Here is a 17,115-nt window from a genome sequence, read left to right on the forward strand (position 1 = left end):
AGGAGGAGGAGGAGGAGGAGGAGGAGGAGGAGAGGAAGGAAGGAAGGAAGGAAAGAAAGAAAGAAAGAAAGAAAGAAAGAAAGAAAGAAAGAAAGAAAGAAAGAAAGAAAGAAACCAGAGCGGCAGCTATCTTGTGGCCTCCACAGGCACAAACAAATGTATACACAGCTGCACACACAGTTAAGAAAAGAAAAATGGAAGGTATTGAATAACCCATGGAAAGAGGGACAATCAGCCTGAAAGGTACACAGCCCAACTTTTTTTTCAATCTGTTTGCAGGGTTAGCTTAGTAACTGTGGGAGTGCTTACTTCATAAGCCATTGAAGTTGTAAGTTTAAACAGTTCTTACAAATGAAAGAAGCTGTAGTCATCAAATCTAGTTCTGTAGCATTTACTGAGCATGCGACAAGCAAAGACTGTCCCGGTCCTCAAGAAGACCAGTGGTGGTGGTGGGGAACAAATAGAATCTTGGGCTGGAGAGATGGCTCGGTGGTTGAGAGCACTGGCTGCTGTTGCACAGGACCTGGGTTCAGTCCTAGCACCCACATGACGGCTCACCTGCATCTGTAACCCCAGTTCCAGATGGTGCAGCGCCCTCTTCTGGACTCTGTGGACCCTGCATGCATATGACGTGCAGACATACCGCACCATCAAATATTCATACACATAAAAATAAGTTGAATCTTTAAGAAAATTAAAATGGAAAATGCTAGATAGGATTCCTGTTTATATAACAGGCTGTGGAAGCCCTGGGGAGATTACGGGAGGGTGGACAAATGTCGAGAACTCTGGCTGTACAGGGAACACACTGTTTTGGCTGACGTGGCATTTCAGTGAAAGGTGAGAGGAAGGACAAACAGAACAGTGTGAAAAGGAGACGCGGCATTCAGGAGACGAGGGTGGGTCTGAGTATGGGTGTAATGTGTTGTGACATGGAACGGGGCAGGACCAGCTGTGGTCACATGCTTGCCTGATTATTTTCCTATGTGCAACAGTTGCTGAAGGATTCTAGCTGGAAAAGATCTGTGTTTTAGAAACATCCTCGCAGCACAGTGTGGAGCCTGGGTGACTGGAAGGTAAGAACAATCAGAGCTGAGAAACCCAAGCAGGGTTTGTGGACCACTATAGCCTTCTACCGAGCCCCGGAGTGAGAGCAGGTTGCAAGGTATGACTGACTTTATACACGGAGAGCTGACTGCTCAATGTTAAAATTTAAGACAGTTTTATTTATAATCTGAATTCATACTCCCTCCCCCCATTACATATAAAAATATCGTCAAGATTGTCACCGAATAAAATATTAGAAGTGAAAACTATTTACTTTAAAAAGTGCTTCTCTTCAAGGATTTTTGCACCCATCACTGGAGCCTTGATAAGTCAAGTATAGGAAGTGGTATAAACGCCTGGAACATTATTTTCATATCAGTGACGAGTCAGCATAAAAATTCTTCATTAAGTCTTCAAAATCCCTGAGCAGTCAGAAGCCCATTGTGCAGACAGACAGACAGAGGTTGGGACTCCTTGGTTTCCACGTGAGAGATTGGAGCCTGTCAGTGAGGTTATTGCTTCAAGTCTTATTGCGGTTTCCCCAGGTCTCCTCCACTCTCCACTCTGTCTGGTCCATGGCTCTGAGGCCTATTCTTGTCTGTACTGAAGAACACAGGGTGATGGGTGGCCCCAGAAGCAGCAGAGCCGGGCACTGCCTCACAACTCGCTTGGCTTAGGAGAAAGGACCTGGAGACATAGATTGCTACTGTGGGGTGTATGCTCTTCCGGAGTTGTGCGTATGACATGCACGTGCGTCACTGTCGACTGTCGTCACTCTGACGTGTGCTCACTGGGCTCTTCCGGGGCAAAGAGCGTGTAGCTTCCCTCTTCCCAGCCAATGTACTTGACACCCCTACAAAATTACATGAGCATTTGGAAGAGGTTAAAAGACATAAGTAACCAAGATTCTCTTGTTTCCACCCATACACAGCTTGTGTGACAGGCATTTTAAACCTCACTGACTCATTATTGATAGCGTTTATAAATTAATAAAATAAATGAGTTCTCTCTCCTACATCACCAAGATACTATTCTTTTATGTATGTATGTATATATGTATACAGTGTTCTGCCTGCATGTATGCCTACAAGCCAGAAGAGGGCACCAGATCTCATTATGGATGGTTGTGAGTCACCATGTGGTTCCGGGGAATTGAACTCAGGACCTCTGGAAGATCAGCCAGTGATCTTAACTACTGAGCCATCTTTCCAGCTCCCAAGATACTCTTCTTAAGAGTGCCCATAAAATGACTTCCTTACATCTGTGACCTAAGGCCACCCCCTCCCCCCAGTTATCAATGGCCACTGACACTGTCTCATTCTAAGTTCTCACATTATTAACAGGTGTGTTCATGACCAACAATTTTTTAGAAAAACATCCTCCAAGGCCAAATGTCAAGAATCTGTGTTGTTTTACATATACAGTTAGAAGATTCATTTAGCCGTATGTCTTACGAGAAAATCATGAGGTACCTACCATAAACTGATGACTGGGAGGATGAGGAGGCCAGCAGACAGCAGAAAAATGAAGCCAGGGTACCAAGCAACCGTGGCTGAATAAATACCATTGTAAGCAGAGGTCGCAGTGACTCCACTTAGTGTTTCTAAGAAAGCTATGCAAGCAAACAATGCACCTGTTTGGGGCAGGGGTACGGAGGGAGAAAGAAAAAGGCTGAATTACAAAACAATAATAAAAAGTGAACCAAGAGAATTTGTTTGTTGAAAACAGCCACAGAGCTGGTCCATGGTGGCACGTGCCTTTCTTTAATCCCAGCCCTCAGGAGGCAGAGACAGAGGCAGACAGATCTCTCAGTTCAAGGCCAGCCTGGTCTACAGAGCAAGTTCCAGGACAGCCAAGGTTACACACAGAGAAACCTTGTCTTGAATGCCTCTGCTCCAAAAAAAAAAAAAAAAAAAAAAAAAAAAAAAAAAAAAAAAAAGCAAGCAAGAAGAAAGAAAGGAAGGAAGGAAGAAAAAAGAAAGAAAGAAAAAAAGAGAAAGAAAGAACCACAGGACATGACATGTGATCCTCGAGTGATCCATCTGCTCAGGTCCTTGAGAAGGGGCTGGGGATGCAATTCAGATGGCACAGCGCTTGTCTAGCATGCAAGAAGCCCCGGGGTCCCCTCCCCAGCACAGCACAAACCAGTGTCGTGGCACTCACTTGTAATCCCAACACTCAGGAGGTGAAGGCAGGAGAATCAGAATTCAAGTCATTCTTGAGAACCTGCCTCAAACAACAACAACAACAACAGCCTGAGAAGTAACTGATCCATTTTGTAGATGAAGGGTCTGAGGCAAGGTGCTCCCCGTGGACTTGATGGGAGAGACAGGGAACACCCCAGTAGCTGAGCACTGACGTCTGCGGGAAAAGCTGACAAAGGTACCTCCAGCTGACTCACTTGGAAACTGCAGTGTCTCCTTCTCCCACAACCTTGAGGCCAGTCACCCATTAGACAGAAATCTAGCTATGGATAGAAAATACTGTGTGGGCATTTATGCGTCTCCTTCTGACTGGGCTACAGCTCTATCGATCCCATACACATGGCTTTTCTGTTTGCCCTGATGTCCTCGGGGCCCAGTTGTCCTGGTGCATGACAGCCATTTAGCAAGCATTTGTCAAAAGAATGAATAAAGGTTTAACTCAGGACTCTATACCCATCCATCACCCAGCAGGATGTACTGCCTTCATGACTTATGGTGATGCAAGGAGCCAGTTTAACTGACTTTCCTACTTGCTTAGTTACAATATATTATTTGCGTTTCTTGCTATACCCAGGAATAGTGCTACAGTACAAAAAAAAAAAAAAAAAAACAAACCCAGACTGTAAGATAAATAGGTTGGGGCGGACACCATCTGTCTCACACAATATGCTGTTATGGCATAGCGTAGCTTGTTGCTCGACTTCCCTGGGCAATCCAGTGTGTTAAGTGCTTGTAGAGATAAGCTGGATTAAATGCACCTGAATGAGTGCACTTTCTAGACTTTGAAAACAAACCGAGCAACTCAAAACACCTGTTTCATTGTGTCCCCATTTATGCTCACCATGAGTTTGTGAGTAGCGCCAGGACAAGACAGCAAGCACAGGGAATTTCAGAAACATCACCAACATGCTACCTTCTCTCCCTTCTAGTTATTCAAGCACGTGCTCTCCCACTGAGCTATGCCCAAGTCTTTGAAGCATCAGAGTTCAGCTTGCAGGGAGTGAGTGGCGCCTGGTGGCCTCTGTGGTGTGCCCCTTCTCCCCCGACTACTCTAACGTGCATCATATTCGCACAGAGTGACTGTTTAGAAAAAATACAAGAATGGGAATATACCGAGTGATGACAATTTCGCCACTAAGGCAGGAACAAGATAATTTATGATTTCTAGATTTATTTCATGGGTACGAACGTTTGGCCTGCAAGTTCTGTATGTGCGCAATGTGCATGCCTGGTGCCCATGGAAGCCAGAAGAGGGTACTGGATCTGTGGCACTGAAGTTACAGATGGTTGAGAGCCACCATGTGGACGCTGAGAACAGAACCCAGGTCCTCTACGAGAGCAGCCAGTGCCCTTAGCCACTGAGCCACCCCTCAGCTCCTTTATCTGCATTATTTTTCTTTTATTGCTATTCTGTTGGTGTTCCATCAAAGAAACCACTGCTGAAACCAAAGGCAAAGGCAGGTTTCTCCACGGCACCTGTTCAGAGTTTTCTCCTCCTAAGCGCTCTCTAGATAACCATTACGGCAGTCCGTGAACGGCTTTGAGAAGACACAGCTTCAGTTTGCAAGTGGCCAAGAACCAATACTAATATTTTAAAACTGATTGAAGTTCAGTTTTTCTCAGTGTTGACAGAACTGACAAATCCAAACGTGCTAGTAGGAGCGGTTCATACATACTCACGCAGGAACATCCTCGCAAAGCTAAGATACGAGACAGGTGAGTACCTCAGTTTGATGATGTCGCAGGCTACTGAGGGAGGCCCGCACTGCATGCCAGTAACTCACGGTTGTTCTTAACTACACCCTGGGTGGTGATTCTCTGCCTGCACCCCCGGAGCTCTCATCTCCCCTGCTCCCATCTGTATTTGGGGGGCTTCCTCACTGGCCACCTTGCTGAAGCACTTGGTCAAAGGAACAGAGCAGAGCTGAGTCAGGATGTCTCCTTTCTGCCTGACTGTCTGGGCCACCTGCCAGGCTGTCTCCACACTGCCCATTCCTCTGCATTACCTTCCATGGAATCCCCCCCTGGCTTTGTGTTTCCAACTTGGCCTCAGGTTCAGGCCCAGAAGAAAACCTTTCTGGGGCCCTGCATAAGAATGGAACTGAAGGTCACTATCACCCATGCATGGATGCCCTCTGTGTCTGCTGGCTTCACCCTTGAAGGGTCCGCCTTCCACCCACCAAACCTATAGGTAGGCGCCAAACACACGCAGACATTTTTTGTCATTGTTCCCTAGACAACACAGCAAAATGACTATTCACAAAATATATCATCTTAGGTATTAGGGGTCATCTAGAGATGGGGAAAGCCTGGAGGTTATATGTAAATTATATACAAATACTATCCAGCTTAAAACTGTTTTAATTATTTTCATGAATTTTTTTGGTTAGTGTGCAAAATAATGAATCTGGCTGACAGTTTTACACGTGTGCCACTGTAGCGTGTCAAAATGTTGGTGTCTGTGAGGGGCTCTGGAACCTTCCTTGTCAGACATAAAGGGACGGCAGTATTTAGATGTTACTAAAGGTTAGGGATGAGTGTGATGTGTCTTTACACTGTGGAAGGCCAGATGGAAACATGAGAGTCTCCTGGCTTTTTAAGAGTTCCTTCTAGAAACCGGGCAATGGCAAGAGAGCTGTCCCCAGCCTGCAACCATCCCACTGGATTCTCCTTGCTGCATGACTCAGAAAGGACCATTCATAGCTGGGTGTAGACCCTAGGCACTTACAACTCCAAGGTCATGGCAGACCTGCCTATCAAGCCACCCACTGGACCCTCCTTTGATGGAGAGGGAGTACATAGGGCTGGGCATGGTCCACTGAAGAAGATCATCCAGGTGCTCAGTCGCCAAGAACCAGAGTGGCCTAGTAGCCAGAGTGCAGTTAGGAGTTTAGGAGCGCCGTAGGTTCGCAGTGAGGAGAGCCCTTGATTCCAAGACCCTCCCCCCCCTTCTTCTGGCTGAGACAAAGCCAGAGAAGCCCTCTAAATCAGGGCCTCCAAACAAAGCACCCTCTTCCAAAGTGCTAAGCTTCTTCTTCAAAGGAGAGCCCGGCAGAAAGCCCGCTAGGCGGCTCAGAAGCTGCCGGCATCGATCAATACAGGCTGAAGTTGGGAGACATCTGTTCTTGCCTTTAGCGCGAACTCACCTTGTTCAGTGGAGTGGACCACCTTCGACAGCATGGACCTCAGGACAGAGAAAGGCATCATGGTGAAAAAGAATGGAATCCTGACTGTGAGATGAACAGACAACCAGATCAATAGTCAAATCAGGCTTAAGTCGCGGTGCTCGCTGGCCTAAACAGCTCTTCCTATGAACAGCCTGACTCACAGCCGCTGAAGATCCAGCTGCCCGCAGCTTTGCCTAGAAAACTAACAGACTACTGACGGGCCATTTGAAGCTTGCTTTACTCTAGAATTCTGGTTTGGGTTCTACAAATTGTACTCATGAATGTTTTGATCCATGTGTATTCGGTCTGCCTGATTTGGTCTAGATGAGACCCATTTGTCTATTTTTCTAATGCTGTAACAACTTATTTAATTTATTTAGTAACTTTTGACTACTAATTAGCTTCTACCCCGCCTTTTTTTGAGACAGGGTTTCTCTGTCTAACAGCCCTGGCTGGCCTCGAACTCACAGAGATTCACCTGCCGCTGCCTCCTGAGTGCTGGAATTAAAGGTGTGTACCACTATTGCCCAGCAGCTTTTACCCATTTAAAAATATTTATTATTTTCATTTATGTGTGTGTGTGTGTGTGTGTGTGTGTGTGTGTGTGTGTGTTTGTGCCCCATGTATATGTCCATGGTGGCCAGAAGAGGGCTCTAGATACCCTGAACCTGGAGTTAAGGTAGTTGTGAGCCAAAAAACTGAACTCTGATCCTCGGGCTGGGCCTGCTCCTAACTGCTGAGCCACCATTCCAACTCCTTTTATATGGTTTTTGTTCTTTGGACTTTACATTCTTGGGGCTCTTATTCCCTTCCTGTAAGGATTCCTTTATAGGTTTGCCTCTTTATTGTTTTGTTGGCTCATTTTTTTGGCTGGAAATTTCATGAACACAATTGTCTCTCTTCTTAAATTGTGAGATACACACACACATATATGTGGTATATATATAATGATATACACAGATGATAAATGTATGTTTAATGTATTTATTAAATTACTACATGTATGTTGTATAAATAAATAAATAAAAAAAAACAAGGTCTCACTATGTAGCCCTGCCTCACCTGTAACTCCCTTTGTAGACCAGGCTGGCCTCAAACTCATAGATCGCCCTGCCTCTGCCTTGCAAATGCTGGGATTAAAGGCGTGCGCCATTGCCACCACTTTTAATTATCTCTTTTTTTCTCTTTTTTTTTTCAGTTTTTCAAGACAGAGTTTCTCTGTGTATTAGCCCTAGCTGTCCTGGAACTCATTCTGTAAACAAAGCAGGTCTGAATTTACAGAGATCCGCCTTCCTCTGCCTCCCGAGTGCTGGGATTAAAGGTGTGCACCACCACGGCCCAGCAAGTTATGCTTCTTAATAGAATCATATTTCATCATATCATAAAATAATGACATTTGCTCTTGCAAATACTGTATTTACAGTTTCCAGAGTATTTGTACGTGTTGACTTAATGTGGTCTTGTGAAACGGGGATGTGGTTTCTCCTAAGAGACACTATGCAAAGTGCTTTCTAGTTCTCTAAGACCTGTTACACACCCTTCTGAATGAAGCTTTCTTGTGCCCGTCACATGAGGAAAAAATAAAGGGTTCAGAGGAATGAACTCGCCAAGGTCACGCAGCAATATAGGAGGAAGTCGAGCCTAATTCTGATCTGTCAAACTTTCTTTAGCAAGCGGCAATGACTAACAAACACCTCCATGGTAGAAACAGCTGCCTTGGACCAGGAGTCCACATCCCAGCTCCATCGCCTGTTCCAACACACATTCTAAGGAACACGCATTTCAGTAAAAGCAATGCTCAAGAACTGACTCGCACCAAGGACGTATTTTTGGCAAATAGGCAGATTTGGAAAATCATGATGATCCCATGTACTCGTTATATTTTAGGAAATCTGGTGTTTTAATTATTGGTTTCTGGCAAGCTGGCCATTTGCTTTAAATTGAAAGAGAACAGGTTCATAGGGAGCTCTGTGTCAAGAGTGATCCCCTTCTCCCACTTCCTACAGAAACCAGACACGTGTGTAACTCACCCAGAAGCATCATGAGCGTGGTCCTGGCGAAGGCAGCCAGCGTCATTCCCAGCATGGTGGTAAGAATGCCAATGAAGGCAATGTGAATATCCTCCAAACAATAAGAAAAAAGCCATATGCCTAGGAAGCTGATCAAAAAGGAGACACTCCCCAAAGCTGTACCGTAGCCTATGTACACCTCATCCCAGCAGAGCGGAGAGCCCAGCTCATAGAGTGTAAAAATTGGGGAAATGCCGATGATCACGAAAAAATAAATGACAATGGTAAAAATCAGCAGACAGAGCAGAGACTGCCGCTTCCCAGAGCCATTTTTAAAAAGCAGGTAAGTCCGGTAAAATAGGTCCTTGAGGCTTTCCCTACAGGACATAGTGACCATCTGAGATGAGGACTCCTTTATGGGGTCACTGAGGAAAAATGAAATGTAGGTCAGGTTGACTATAAGAACTGCGGCGATGATGAAATAGGACCACACAAAGCCCAGTTCTCGGATAAAATAGCCGGATGACAGACCCGTGAGCCCAGTAAAGACTCCGAGCATAAAATCCAGGACGGCTATCCGAATGATTTTCTGCTTGTATTCTTTACACTGATCGACAATGTAGGCAAAGCAAGCACCCCAAAACGTGGTGTAATTCCCAAAAAGGGCACCAAAGAAGGTGGATGCAATCAGAAGCTGGAGAGGAAGGTCCAAGTAGGAAAGCACACACAACCAGACGATGGTTGCTAGAGAGCCAAGGGATGACAGAACCATGGGGAGTTTCCGTCCATGGTTGTCGCTGCTCGATAAAAGCATGAAGGTAGACACCAGACCAGGAATTAGCCCACTTATTTCCACTTGCAGGTTGAAGAGAGATGTCTTTTTCTGAACTTCCTGGAAGGACAAAGAAGACAAAGTGTTTACAGATACAATGACCATATAAAAGATAGTAGTGTCTGCCTCCTTGATCTCGCTGCTGGTAGCAAGTGGGAGGCCTCAGGTAGGTGGGGGGGGGACAGAACCCAGTTAAGTTTTCATGCAGGTCATGAAGCGTATGTCAGAAGGTCACATGCCCACACTTAGTTATGAGACCTACACACCACTCGTGGTAGAGACTCAAAGCTATGAGAAGAAGACCGCATGCACGGGTGTCTGTTCCTCCAAAGGCCATGTGCATGTCACAGACTCTGGGGCCAGCAATAGAACGGTCATTTTCCTCCCCTACCATGTGAACCATTTGCACCGAGAGATCATCCCGACTCTGGCTCTCCAGCCTGGGGGATGACCCTTGCTGGGATGGGTCTTCCTGCCTAGGCTACAGGAGGGAAGTGGACGGTTCACACACTTGCTTGGTAGACTTTAGCTAAGCAGAGTTCTGCTCCCCTTTGAGCCTCTGCATTCACAGACAGCTGAGCGAGACTCGATTCCTTTGTTTACTAAAGAAGGAATGAGACAGAGCCAGGGGACGAGTCTTGCCTTGCTCAAGACAGCTGCAGTCTGTGGACTGAGAATATAATGATGATAGACAAAGGGGCATGGGTACACAAGGACACACACTCGGGCAACTGTGACAGTCATTACGCAATCACTGGATGGAAGAACTTGGGGCTATTTAAAGATATCTGTGGAGCTGGAAATACGGTTCAGTGGTTAGGAGCGCTGGCCGCTCTTTCAGAGGACCCGGTTTTGGGCTCCGTCATCCATGTGGTGACTCATAACTGTAACTCTAGTTCTAGGGGACCCAAAGTCTTCTTTTTGTCTCCACAGGCACCAGGCATTCACATGGTGCACATGCATACATACGTACAGGCAAAACACCCATACACATAAAAATAATTTTAAAATTCTTTTAAAGACATGCTGTGTGTGTCATGTCTCAGTATTGTCCAATTATGCGCAGGACATGTGGCATTTTACATTAATTCTCTGACGGCTTTCTGACAACATGGGTCTTTCGCTCTTAGCACATGGTATGTCCCATTGTAAAATGCCACATGTCCTGCGATTGCTCTTTGGGCTGACGAGGGAGGGGGACTTGGTTGGGGGAGGGGGAGGGAAATGGGAGGCGGNCGGGGAAAAGACAGAAATCTTTAATAAATAAATTAATTAATTAAAAAAAAGAAAAAAAATGAAGCTGGGAGGTGGTGGCACACACTTTTAATCCCAACATTTGGGAGGCAGAGGCAGGCAGACCTCTGAGTTCAAGGCTAGTCTGGTCTACAGAGCGAGTTCCAGGACAGCCAAGACCACACAAGAGAAATCCTGTCTCAGAAAACAAACAAACAAACAAAGAACCGTTTTTCTTCCCCGCTCTAACCTAATCTATAGGGAGCAAGACCTTACAAGCGAGCTTTCTTACACACAGTGGCACCAGCTCTGAGAACGGTACTGGGCACAAGGCAGGCTCCTGGTGGGTACCGAACCAACACATGGCTGAAGAAGATAAGGCTCTGCCACTTGCTGGCCATAGAGGATATTATCAAATTATTGTGTCTGTTGCTGCTTCTTCTGACAGGAGGGATAAAAATGAACTCTGCAGGCTGTTGGGAGGGTTACATTTGAAAGACATATGAGCTGCCTGGCACCAGCCCTGGGCCCCGTTCAGTGCTCAGTCCTGCCCATTCGATGTGCACATCTTTGCATTCTTACAGTAGCCATTGCATACATATTTCCTGAGTAAATAAATGCAAAGTCATCTTTTAACCAACTTTTCAAGCAGGTTTTCCCAGCAGGGTTCCTGCTTTATATCGGTCCACCCAAATCTGTCTCCCGCTTGCTTCTATGACTCCTCACCCAGTCTTTCACAGTTACCTCCGCCTCTGCCGTCTGTGCTTAAACAGTTTTGTTTTTAACAGGAAACTCAAAGCCCAGTTCCATTTGGAGTCATAATAGGGACACAAGGCACAAGCTATGGGGTCGAGGAGATGGCTCAGTGGCTAGAGCACTGGCTGCTCTTTCAGAGGAACCGGATTCTGTTCCCAGCACCCACGTGGTGGTTCACAAGCATCTGTAACTCCAGTCTCAGGGGATCTGATGCCCACTCCCAGTCTCTGAGGGCACTGCATGTATGTGGCACATAAACATACATTCAGGCAAAACATTCATACACTAAAAACAAGTATATCTTTTTAAAAAAAAAATTGCAGAGCAGAGTCCTGTTACCAATTTACTTCTCGAGAGGTACTCGTGTAACAAGGAAATGGTGTAGCGAGTGGTTGGAAAATTCCTTCTTCCTCAAAATTCAACAAGCATGGATAGAACGCCCCCCCCCCACACACTTCTTTACTTCTTAGCCAAAAGTGCCCACCACTGTGAAAGGGTTCCCATAGAGAGGTGGCCACTCTCTGTAATTCTCCATTCTCAGCAATATTACGTGTGTGTGTGTGTGTGTGTGTGTGTGTGTGTGTGTGTATTGTGGTGGTGGTTTGAATGAAAATGGTCCCCATAGACTCATAGGGAGTGGCATTATTCTTCAATAATGTATGGCCTTGTTGGAGAAGTATGTCACTAGGGCCGGGCTTTGAGGATTCAGAAGTGGCTTACTGTCTCTTCCTGCTGCCTGCGGATGCAGATGTGGAACTCTCGGCTACCTCCCCAGCACCATGTCTGCCTGCATACTGCCTTACTTGCTGCCAGGAGGATAACGGACTAAGCCTCTGAACTGTAAGCCAGCCCCAATTAAATGTTTTCCTTTATAAGAGTTGCTGTGGTCACGGTGTCTCCTTACAGCAATAAAACCCTAACTAAGATGATTTTATACATATATGTGTATGTTAATAAACAGAGGTTGGAAAATAAGACTGTCATTGAAATATAGGCTTTCAAATACCAAATATAGGTGAGAGTGCAATTTATTCTTTAATTAATTTTTAATTTGTTGGCACAGTGTCTTTATATATCCTGAGTGGATCTCGAACTTGTAACCCTTCTGCTTCTCTCTCCCAACTGCCAGGATTACAGATGTTCACTACCATAAGGCTTATTACGAGGTATTTTGTGGGGACAAAGATTGAGTCCAAGGCCTTGTGCATGCCAAGTAACCTACCTATCACTAAGCTGCATCCTCAGCCCTTGAATTGTCTCACTAAGTTTCCCAGGCTGGCTTTGAACTCATGATCTTCCTGCCTCTGCACCCTAGGTGCTAGAATTACCAGCATTGAGTCACCATTCTAAGTTAAGTTTCTTATCTCCACACCCTGAACTGTAAGATCATACCTTCCATGTTAGCACACAGGCGTACGTGGGTCTGTTTGTTATTGGGATGTGCTAGGGTCAGCTTCAGTAGTCACCTTGACACCAACTGGAGTCAGCCTGGAGGAGGGAGCCTCAGCTGAGAAGCTGCTTCTATCAGATTGGCCTGTGACCAGGTCCGAGGGACATTTTTCCTGAGTGTTAAGTGGTGGAGTAGGGCCCAGCCCATTGTGGGTGATACTATCCCTGGGCAGCCAGTCTCGGTTGTGTAAGGAAGGCTGTTGAGCAATCGAAGGGGAGCACAGAGCACCTCCCTCAGTGGTCCCTGCTCCAGGTTCCTGCCTCGGATGATGGGCTCTGCCTGGAAGCCAAATAAACCTCTTCCTTTTCCAAGTTGCTTTTTGGTCAGTGGTTTTTGTTTTGTTGTTGTTTTCTGCTTTTTTTAGACAGGGGTTCTCTATGTAGCCTTGGCTGTCCTGGAACTCACTCTGTAGACCAGGCTGGACTAGAACTCACTGAGATCCACCTGTCTCTGCCTCTTGAGTGCTGGGATTAAAAGGCGTGCACCAGGGGCTGGAGAGATAGCTCAATGGTTCCAGAGGTCCTGAGTTCAATTCCCAGCAATCATATGGTGGCTCCAAACCATCTGTAATGAGATCTGGTGCCCTCCTCTGGCGTGTGGGTATACATGGAAGCAGAAAATTGAATAAATAAATAAATAAATAAATCTATATAAAAAAAGGCGTGCACCATTACTGCCTGGCTTTGGTCAGTGTTTTATCACAGCAAAAGAGAAACAGACTCGGACAGGAAGGACAGACAAATATGGCTGAGCTGTACAGCGCTCCCTACTGCAATGCTCAGTGTCCTTTTACACACAATGGACAGTTGGGGCTGGTTGGTAAGAAAGGAATTTTGTTTTTCTAGTCCTCTCCCAGGGCTGGCTCCTTATGCTGAGACCACGACACACACCCCTAGTCCCACCTCATTTGAAAATCAAGAGGCCAAGCTCACACAACAGGGCTAGGAGCAAGGGGACAAGGCTCTCAGATTCAGAGAGAGGGAGGAGGGTGTTCTCTGAGAGGTCAAACAAGGGCAGCATCTGGAAAGTGTCCAGAAGGAAGTGATCTAGGCAAAGGTGATGCTATCATCCCGCTTCTTGTCTGGTCCTGCCTCAGCTGTGGGCAGCAGGGTTGGGCTAAGTGTGGGAAGGTCTAGTTCCCTGCTCTTAGGGAAAGCATGGAACAACTCTGGGGGCAATACCTGGAATAAGGACAGTCTCTTGAATATCAGAACAATGGGAAACAAAACAAAAAAGGAAAAGAAAAAACAATCAAACTGAAAGTTTGGCTAAACTCTGCAGGAAACCATGCTGCTCTAGGAGTGTATTTGGGGGTGGGGGTAGGGTTGCTTGTCAGTAGCCAGGTCTGGAAGGGCTAACACTATGCTTCTCCTCTATTCTCCAAGGGGCTTGCTTCTGTCACCTGGGGAGGGGCGAAGGAAATCCCTGACTCACACAGAAATGATGAGTTCCTGGGACCCTCTCGCTACTGGGAGAGATGGAAATTGAAACTTTTTTTTTTTTTAAGAGCTGAGGAATCTAAGTTGGATGTCATAGTCATGTGATCTTGAACTCAGTTTCTTCCAGCCAGCTGTCTAGCCTACCTTCCTCTTTATCATTGTTGTTACCTTGAGACAGGGTAGCCCAGTCTGGCCTTGAACTCACAACCTTCCATCCCAAGCCCCCTGAGCAGACTCTGGGGAGGGTGGTGAACCATTCCGGGAGGCTCCGACCTTTCTGTGTGTGACTGTGCAGGCCCTATGGCTGGTCAGAAATGCTCTGTTCCAAGGAAATTCTCCCCCAGCATGAGGAAGTAAGGACAGGCCTGACTAAGCAGTTGGACCTTGTCCCATCCAGCTTCCACCTGATACCCTGGGGCAGCTGGGGTGGCTTCAGGCCTTCCCTTGGGGGTCCTCTGCCATGTCCCTACCTCAGACTCACTTCACTGCACAGCGAGACCCTCAGATGAGGGAAGGCAACTCAGCGCTCTCTTCTCCTCGGTGTCTGTGAAAGCAGCACCACTTGTTTCCACAAAATATCCCTCACTAGAGCAGTTCCGAGCTCGTAAATAAGACACTGTAGGAAAACACCTGATGTTGCCTCCTGAACTCAGGACTTGGGCATGGCAGGCTTTTTGGCAAAGTCGGCCTCCGGCCCCAGAGTGATGACAGAGGAAGGCCTCACAATGTCTAGCTAAACATTTGCAGGATACCGAGAGTCAAAGTGAGCACTCCCCAGTCCAGATGTGGGCACATGACTCAACACTTATAATGTGTCCCCGGCCTCCTGACCTCAACAAATGCTGCCCCACCCCCATGGGTGACAAAGGCCCTGGTCCAATTTTTCAGACATTTGTTTTGTTTTCAAGAGAACAAAGAGTAGATGCGGTTGTAGTGAGATTTCTAAAGAGAAAAGAGCTGGATCCCACACAGGGAGGAATTTTACAAAGAGGCTCATTAAAGGTGTTAGGAGGAACTGAGAGAAGGCCCTGGGTTTGACCTTTTTTTTTGGGTGTGTTGGGGAGGGGAGGGGTTAGGGGCTGGGGTTGTCATGCTTGGCAAGCCTCTGGTTTGGAACCTGTTTCTATTCCCTATTAACCACAGGATAGGAGGTTTTCATTTCTTACCTCCCGGAATGCAAAGATCGGGTCGCTTCTGTTTTGCTTACATTCAGAGACATTGCTACCAGAAGCAAAGGTGTAGTTACCCGTTTCTTCCCATATCCTCCGGTACACGTACTGCGCTGTCAGCGGGATGTTCAGGGTCATAGCAAACGCGTTTAGGAGAATGGCGGGCTCGATGAATGAAGTCTTCATATTGCTCAGGTGGGCAGGTGGGGTCTGTTTGTTAGAGGGAGGAAGGGGAGCAAGGGAGAGACCTCATCAGTTGATTCCTTATCCGAGTGGCTAAATTCTCAAAGATGGGGAAGTTGGAACAATGTGTCATAAACGTGAGCAAGCAAAGAGAGTTCCAGATTTCCGAGAGTGCCCTTGCCGGGAGAGAGTTCCCGGTTCTTCTCCAAGGAGCGAACTAAGTTCTCTTAGGACTTAGTTCTTCCCCGGCTCTGCTTAGTCCAAGCGTCCAGTGCTGCGCGTAACAGCACCCACAGGTTCCCACTAGGTAAACAATGCAGTTCCCTGGGGACCCGGAGGTTACGCAATTGTTGTTATTTGGCTGCGGATTAAGGGCCTTGCAAAAAAGCAGCTACCGATCGGAAGGGGCGTTTCTGTTTTCGTTTCTTAAACTCAGTCCACAGTTACATTCTTCCTGCCTGGCTAGGCTCAGGTAGGACCGTTTTCAGGACTGTGTTTTCAGTTACCCGTGTAGGGCGCAGCGTCTCCGGCTTTCCAGTGCGGGGGAGGGGGGGAGGGCTACCTGGGGACAGCGAGTTGGAGCTGTCCTTGGAACGAGTCACTGGAGCCCTATTTAAAGGCAAAGAAAAATAAGCGCACCTCCTGGTCTCTAGTGGCTCCGGACTCAGTCCCAGCTGCTCCCTAAGCCTCCGCAGTCTTGGTCTTTGGGTCCTGGTGGTGACTCGGCAGCCGAGCATCATCACCCGAGCCAGCAGCAGATGGTAATCTCCGGCCAGAGCGGTCACGCTTCCCCAGCTCGCTTGCGATTGGATCCCGCGGCCGGTGCCCCCGCTGGGATTGGTCTAGTATAGTGTCACTCTCTTGAGCCCGCCCCCGGAGGCCCGGCTGGCTCTTCCCCAGCAACCCGGCAGATTGGGTGACCTGGCAGCTCCCCGCAGGTTCTGCCTAATGTTTCTGGGTAGGAACTGGGTTTCACTGAAGCGCCTCAGAGTCACACGGGGATCACCTTGGCTGCTGGATCGAGAGTTCGAGAACAGCTGGGACTACATAGCAAGACTTCTGTCCAAAGCACAGAAGATATGTGTGTGTATGTAAGTATATATGTATATGTATACACTATATGCAATATATTATATATACTATATAACATATATTGTAAACCAGGCGGTGGTGGCGCACGCCTTTAATCCCAGCACTTGGGAGGCAGAGGCAGGAGGATCTTTGTGAGTTCAAGTCCAGCCTGGTCTACAAGAGCTCCAGGACAGGCTCCAAAGCTACAGAGAAACCCTGTCTCAAAAAAAAAAAAAAAAAAAAAAAAAAAAACCATATATTGTATATAATATATAGTAATACTATATATAGCATATATAATATAATAATATATGTTAAAAGGAAAACAATGAAAAGTGGTTGCAGACGTCACAGGCTAGGGTTGCTAGGTTGCAGTTCACTGTAGCATACAGGTGAACCAATGAGTGTCTGCCAAAAGAAGGCGACAAAACACAGGAAGGACACAAGAAAAGAGTTCTAAGTGGGGAGGTTTTGGCCTTGGGAAATTTAAAATAAATACCTATTATATTTTTATGTGAATATTTATTTTGTTTTATGTGTATGTACACCCTATAC

The 17,115-nt window shown here is 46.7% G+C and overlaps 1 protein-coding gene across 2 annotated transcripts; it reads right to left on the minus strand.

Annotated features, from left to right (window-relative positions):
• Positions 1 to 1,192: 1,192 nt before the first annotated feature.
• On the minus strand, positions 1,193 to 16,273 carry Slc46a3 (solute carrier family 46 member 3). Of its 2 annotated transcripts, XM_050161895.1 has the most exons (6): positions 16,129 to 16,273; positions 15,304 to 15,516; positions 8,449 to 9,319; positions 6,398 to 6,481; positions 2,524 to 2,680; positions 1,193 to 1,900 (listed from the first exon to the last, which is right to left on the minus strand). In XM_050161895.1, exons 2-6 carry the CDS (start codon positions 15,490 to 15,492, stop codon positions 1,819 to 1,821), a joined length of 1,383 nt encoding a protein of 460 aa, XP_050017852.1. In that variant the 5' UTR covers positions 15,493 to 15,516; positions 16,129 to 16,273; the 3' UTR covers positions 1,193 to 1,818. The 2 variants fall into 2 exon arrangements, with proteins under 2 accessions (XP_050017852.1, XP_050017853.1); XM_050161896.1 differs by lacking the exon at positions 16,129 to 16,273 and having other exon boundaries at positions 15,384 to 15,518.
• Positions 16,274 to 17,115: the final 842 nt, after the last annotated feature.

This window comes from Alexandromys fortis, unplaced genomic scaffold, assembly GCF_014885135.2.
Source record: "Alexandromys fortis isolate MF-2015 unplaced genomic scaffold, M_Fortis_MF-2015_v1.1 scaffold_118, whole genome shotgun sequence".
NCBI classification, from domain to species: Eukaryota; Metazoa; Chordata; class Mammalia; order Rodentia; family Cricetidae; genus Alexandromys; species Alexandromys fortis.